This window comes from Eriocheir sinensis, chromosome 5 (genome assembly GCF_024679095.1).
Source record: "Eriocheir sinensis breed Jianghai 21 chromosome 5, ASM2467909v1, whole genome shotgun sequence".
NCBI classification, from domain to species: Eukaryota; Metazoa; Arthropoda; class Malacostraca; order Decapoda; family Varunidae; genus Eriocheir; species Eriocheir sinensis.
Window position 1 is genome coordinate 27,537,132 of NC_066513.1, and position 6,442 is coordinate 27,543,573.

A 6,442-nucleotide genomic window follows, 5' to 3' on the forward strand; every position below is an offset into this window, starting at 1 on the left:
AGTGTATGACCAAGTAAAGTATACATATCCTTGAGAGGATAGAGGAAATAATCTAATCACATTCGTTTATTTACTTAGGATTTGACGTAGTATGTGTATCACGTTTCTCACACAGATATTTTCATTTATTGATTTTTTGTGTGTGACCAAGTAAACTGACGGGTGTTCTTGTGCCGCAGGTGTGACAAGAGCGTGAACGTCTTCTTCTTCCCGGACGGCCAGTGTGGCCTCAACGTGGAGCACAGCATGGCCGACGCGCCCGTCATGGGACACGTGTGGGAGTACGCCATGACCATGGAGTGAGTACTGGAGGCTTGGTGCTGCAGCAGGGAGGCCGATGTGTTGCAGGAGGTTGTGTTTGACATCAGAGCCGTAGGAAAGATTGTTGTATCAGGTGTGAGTGACCTAACAAAACCAAAACAGTTACTATAGGTCAGAAAATTCATATATGCTTCCTTGCTAATGAGACTTACTATACAACAAAGTGAGGTCATTCTTTGTTGATTTAAACCATAAGGTGCTGGGTATCATGTTTTTGAAGATACTCTAACATAACCCAACAAAACAAATACAAACACTATAGGTCTTGACTGGGAAAATTCATATATGCTTCCTTACTAATGAAACTTTCTATACAACAAGTGAGGTCATTCCTTGTTGATTTAAACCATAAGGTGCTGGCTATCATGTGTTTGAAGATACCCCAACAAAACCAATACAAACACAATAGGTCTTGACTCAGAAAATTCATATATGTTTAATTATTAATGAGACTCTATACAACAAAGTGAGGTCATTCGTGGTTGATTCATACCATAAGGTGCTGGCTATCATGTTTGAAGATACCCTAAACTAGTCCTAACGTGGATGTGAGTAAGACCTATGAAAGGAGGATGTAGGTGTGGGAGCGATGGCTGTGGGAGGGTTTGGAGGTATGCCTTATTTAGTTACCTTTGTTTGTATGCTCATTTATGCACTACTCTCTCCACCAGGGTGATAGAGCGAAGGTACCTGGAGAGCGGGCAGGTGATGCCTCCGCCCAAGTCCTTCAAGCCAGGGGACACCACACACCCGCGCCGCATCATCTGGGACATCACCGACTCTCTGGAGAAGGAAATCAACAAGGCATTCCTGTTCAATCAAAAGGTACGGAGTGGAAACTGACAGAGTAGATACGAGAGAGAGAGTAGATACAAGAGCCCTGAAGGTGTCTAATGCAGTGTGGAATAGAAACTAACATCCTTAAATATGAGAGCTCAGAATCTGGGTAGAGTGTAGATACGTTATGGAATGGAAACTCACCTCCCAAAGAGTAGATAGGAGACCCCTGAATGTGCCTTAAGATACAGAGTTGTCAGCAATCCCTTACTGAGTGAATTTTATCCCACAACATTCCTCCAGCTCTCCTTTTGATGATTAAGAGTAAGATGTGGACTTAGGCAGCCATATGTGTTGAACTGATAACAGATTAAGAAGCTAAGAATTGTATAAGCCAGGGTATACAGAGAACCAGGAAGAGAGATGAAACTACAACCTGTGCTGGAGCAGGATGGAATACACTAACATGAACAGAGAGTGAGAGGGGGACAGTGTCAGGAGAGGGTTGCCTTGCAGTCATATAATAATTTTGCATTGCAGAATAATGATGACCTGGATCTTGTGATTCGGGACCACACCAAGTTTGGGAAAGGGGTCATCAAGAAGGCCAAGGTCAGCCCCGACGCCTTCATCCAGATCTCGCTGCAGCTGGCCTACTACAGACACACCGGCAGGTGGGTGGGGCACCAGACAGTGGCTGGGGATTGTCAGTTACAGGCTTCCAGGATTACCTCATCTCCATGCTGACCACTCAGCCTCCACTTCAGTACCTCCATCAATTAACTATTAGCTGTCCTTTCCATCAAGTTATTTCATGGAAATTAGTACCATTGTATCCAACTGACTATGAATGTCAAAGTTTCTTAACTGCAGATGTATTAGATAAGTCTGACCTCTACTCTATCTCCAGGTTCTGCCAGACATACGAGGCATCGGCAACAAGGCTTTACCAGAACGGCCGGACAGAAACAGTCAGGTCGTGCACAGAAGAAACGGCAGCGTTTGTCAGGTACTTGATTATTCTGATGACTCTGTAGATAATTAACTGCCATAAAATGTAGATGAAAACAGATGAATATGGGTAAGTAAAGTCATGAAGAAAAGTGGCCGAGCTATTTACTAGTAGTATCTGAGGATGTTTCCAGTGAAGTAACAAATTAAAAAGTGATATCCAGTACAGAAAAAATGGTTAATTACACCCAAGTACCCGAGGCTTGACTGATTCACTCTGCCCTGCCTTTCCAGAGCCATGGTGAATGCCAAGCTGCCCAAGGAGGAGCTGCTGCAGCGGCTGAGGGTGGCCGGCACCAGGCACCAGAAGCTGTACCGCGACGCCATGAACGGACTAGGCATCGACCGACACCTCTTTGCTCTCTTCGTGGTCTCCAAGGGCCTGGGATATGTAAGAGTAACATTGGGCATTTTTAGAGCTATAGAAGTACATAGTCATTAAAATTTCATTAAAGTACAACATCAACTTCAATGACTAGGTGTTTATAGAGCGATGATGTAGGCCGATATAATCTTATAACATCAGTCACTGAAACTTCACAGTAGTACAATTAAGGGCTTAAACAGGTCAATACTATTAGTCATTAGAATTTCATATAAGTACGATTTAGGGCTCAGACTCTCTTAAATGTCTACTTGGATCTGAGATACATAAGATTAATACTAATAATTAAAATGTCATAGTGTGTGTATATATATATATATCGAGGAGTATCACCCGAAATTAACCTTTTTTGGCCACTCTTCTTTATAGGGCCGGTGCTTAAGTGGGGTTTTATAGTAAAGGAATCAGTTCAAAAGGAAAACAAAAGAATATGTCCACAGCTACCTTTAAGTTGCTATTAGACATGGCCCTTAGATGGTAGGAGTTGCCTCTTGGATGGACAGAATAACTCATCCCTTCCCGGCCCACAGGAGAGTCAGTTCCTGGAGTCTGTGATGCGTCGGCCGTGGACACTCTCCACCTCCCAGCAGCCGCAGCAGCAGATCCAGGCCAACACTCCAGACATCAACCTGGAGCCCTTCAGGAAAATGGTAAGGCTGAGTGTTCTTCTTCCTTGTTTATGGACCATATTCTGCCATTCTTGGTGTTGGGACTTGTGGTGATCCTCCTCCATCTTGCTCAATCTAGTGCTAATCCTTCCTGGTGAGGCGGAGTGTTACCAAGATTTTGTTTGAGACGTATCCTGCTCAGTGTAAAGCATTATGTTCAGACTGTTGTTTAAGTGATGGCAGATATTTCAACACCATAACTCGCCCCCATCACCATCCTTACAGTGTTCTCCCGGCGGTGGCTTCGGTCCCGTGTCCGACGAGGGCTACGGCGTGTCCTACATGCTGCCCACTGAGTACAACATCTTCTTCCACGTGTCCTCCAAGCGGTCGTGCCCCACCACCGACTCCAGCAAGTTCGCCGACCTGATATTCAAGAGCATGGATGAGATTAGGCTTCTATTTGACGACTCCAAACTTGACTCGTAGGACAGACTGTGTTGCTAGGTATTAGTTATGTGGGTAGACTATTATTCTTCTATGTACCATGTATACTCATGTTTAAAAGTCAGTCTTGTGGGAAATATGAGACTCCTAAAGCCATGACGTGTTTGGTTGAGGAAGATACTAAAGTCCCTAGAGAAATAGCATCCATGTTAGACTTATATCTCAAGTGAATGTCATCCTCTCTGATTAAGGAAGAAATTGATGTCCCTGAAAATGATTGAGGAAGAAGTGGATCAATAGGGTGAGCGAGGACTGGAGCGAGAGAGTTGGAAGTAGCAGGATTGGGTGTGCTGAGAGGGAGTACCAGAACAGGGAGAGAGGGAGACATTTACACTTCTGCCACAGCCACCCCCTGGAGGGAAGTTCCTGTGAGACTTAGATATAGAGAAATGATGAAGAAATTAAAGTTCCTTGAAAAGATTGGGAAGAAATAAGTCTCTAGGTATGACTTCGGTGGAGGAAACTAAACTCCCTAGAAAAGATCAAGGAAAAATATACCTAGAAAATTAGTATTCTTGTAAAATTTGACCACTGAACATGGCCTTAAAAATCATTCAGTTAATTATACTATTAGAAGAGTGAGTATCTTTGGTATGTCAAGCGTGCAGTGTGTGCGTATGTGTGTGTATGGCATTGACGTGTTCCGTACATGTAAAGGATATTATTGCTACTCCTGCTTAGTATTGTAAAATCATTTCTATAAGTCTCTGAATACCCTTAGAAACAATATCATCGCTTCATAATTCCTATTCAGAGTTTTAATTAAATCTTGTAAGTGTTGAATATATATATACTCAACAGTGTGTGTGTATGTACAGGCAAGTCTTTCATTATATTGTGTATCTCTACTACAAATACAGTAATCCTTCCCAAACCCTGACTTTGTACTGTGACCTCAAGTATTCCAATAGACCAAGCTCTTTAAAGTACAACAGACTAAATTATTAATCCAAGTCTTTCATAATATTTTGTGTGTCTTCTGCAAATACAGTAATCCTTCCCCAACCATGACTTTATACTGTGACCTCGAGTATTCCAATAGATCAAGCTCTTTAAAGTACAAGACTAAATTATTAATCCTCAAGTCTTTCATAATCTTCTGTGTGTCTTCTACAAATACAGTAATCCTTCCCCAACCATGACTTTATACTGTGACCTCAAGTATTCTAATAGACCAAGCTCTTTAAAGTACAACAGACTAAATTATTAATCCTCAAGTCTTTCATAATCTTCTGCGTGTCTTCTACAAATACAATAATCCTTCCCCAACCCTGACTACTGTGACCTCAAGTATTCCAATAGACCAAGCTCTTTAAAGTACAACAGACTAAATTATTAATCCTCAAGTCATTCATAATCCCTTCCCCAACCCTGACTGTGCTGACCTCAAGTATTCCAATAGATCAAAAGCTTTTTTTTAAACAAACAGACTAAATTATTAATCCTCAAGTCTTTATAATTGTACTGTGACCTCAAGTATTCCAATAGACCAAGCTCTTTAAAGTACAACAGACTAAATTATTAATCCAAGTCTTTCATAATCTGCGTGTCTTCTACAAATACAATAACCCTTCCCCAACCCTGACTGTACTGTGACCTCAAGTATTCCAATAGACCAAGCTCTTTAAAGTACAACAGACTAAATTATTAATCCTCAAGTCTATTATAATCATCTGTGTGTCTTCCCCAAATACAGTAATCCTTCCCCAACCATGACTGTACTGTGACCTCAAGTATTCCAATAGATCAAGCTCTTTTAAGTACAACTGCAGACTAAATTATTAATCCTCAAGCACACCAACATCCTAATAAGCTACACATCCTCACACACACACTCAACTACATACTTTCCTCATACCATTCTAACAGTTCTTTCATTCTTATTTACTTCAGTCAGTAGCTACATAGATACTTCCCTCCCCAACTGTATATTCGATATCAGCTACATTCTAAAGACTCTACTTCCATGAATAAGAATCGTGGTGAAGAGTAATTTAAAACTTCACCACAAGAATATTATAAGTGAGTGAAATTAGTGGTAAATGTTATATATAAAAAAATGTATGCTATCTAAGACCCTTTTAAAAATGAAATAAAAGGAATAAATTGTGACTTTTCATATATAAACCTCAGCTCTCACACTGTGGCCTATACTTATATTATCTATGAATCTAGCAGTAGCAGTAGAAGTAGTAGTAGTAGTAGTAGTTGTAGCAGTAATAGTTGTAGTAGTAGTAGTGAGAATAGTAGTAGTAATGGTGGTGGTGGTAGTAGTGGTAGTAGTAGTAGTAGTAGTAGTAGTAGTAGCACAGTCACTCATCCTCCAAATTATCATATTTAGTAACAAAAAACACTACAGTCTGCCACGGAAGGCTTATAACAGCTTCCTGAAACCTACGTAACAAATTTTATGACATACAGAAAATATCAAAATTTCATTCAACAATAAGTCTCAGGGAGTCTCCAGCCAAAATTAACACCACCAAACTAATCAGAGGAAGGTTTTTCAGTAAGATTTCCACCAATTTCCACCACATTTCCAACGCCTACCAGCCAGATAGTGCGTCACGGGCTGGGCGTTACCGGGGCCGTGATGCGGTTAACTCTACGGACACAGCCAGCCGCGTTTAACGTACACTGGTGCTTTCAACGCCGTAAGAACACATAATGAGTAGGCTGTTATGTGATGTTACTGAAGCACATGTTTGTATCTGGCTTTTTCCACTGATGCAACTACGAGATGATCATTCTACATCGCTAACTTACTCTGCTCCTCTCAACTACCAAAGAATTAACAATGAGTAGGCTGTGATATGTTACTGAAGTACATGTT

The 6,442-nt window shown here is 41.2% G+C and overlaps 1 protein-coding gene across 2 annotated transcripts in view; it reads left to right on the forward strand.

Moving 5' to 3' along the window:
- LOC126986075 (carnitine O-palmitoyltransferase 1, liver isoform-like) overlaps positions 1 to 4,483 on the forward strand; it is a 36,600-nt gene extending 32,117 nt beyond the window's left edge. For both annotated transcript variants that reach the window (XM_050841771.1, XM_050841764.1), the window contains exons 11-17: positions 180 to 299; positions 993 to 1,146; positions 1,639 to 1,772; positions 2,009 to 2,107; positions 2,344 to 2,500; positions 3,025 to 3,144; positions 3,388 to 4,483. In XM_050841771.1, coding sequence (XP_050697728.1) covers positions 180 to 299; positions 993 to 1,146; positions 1,639 to 1,772; positions 2,009 to 2,107; positions 2,344 to 2,500; positions 3,025 to 3,144; positions 3,388 to 3,591 — 988 coding nt within the window. In that variant the 3' untranslated portion in view covers positions 3,592 to 4,483. The remainder of the gene's footprint in view (positions 1 to 179; positions 300 to 992; positions 1,147 to 1,638; positions 1,773 to 2,008; positions 2,108 to 2,343; positions 2,501 to 3,024; positions 3,145 to 3,387) is intronic.
- The last annotated feature ends 1,959 nt before the right edge of the window (positions 4,484 to 6,442 follow it).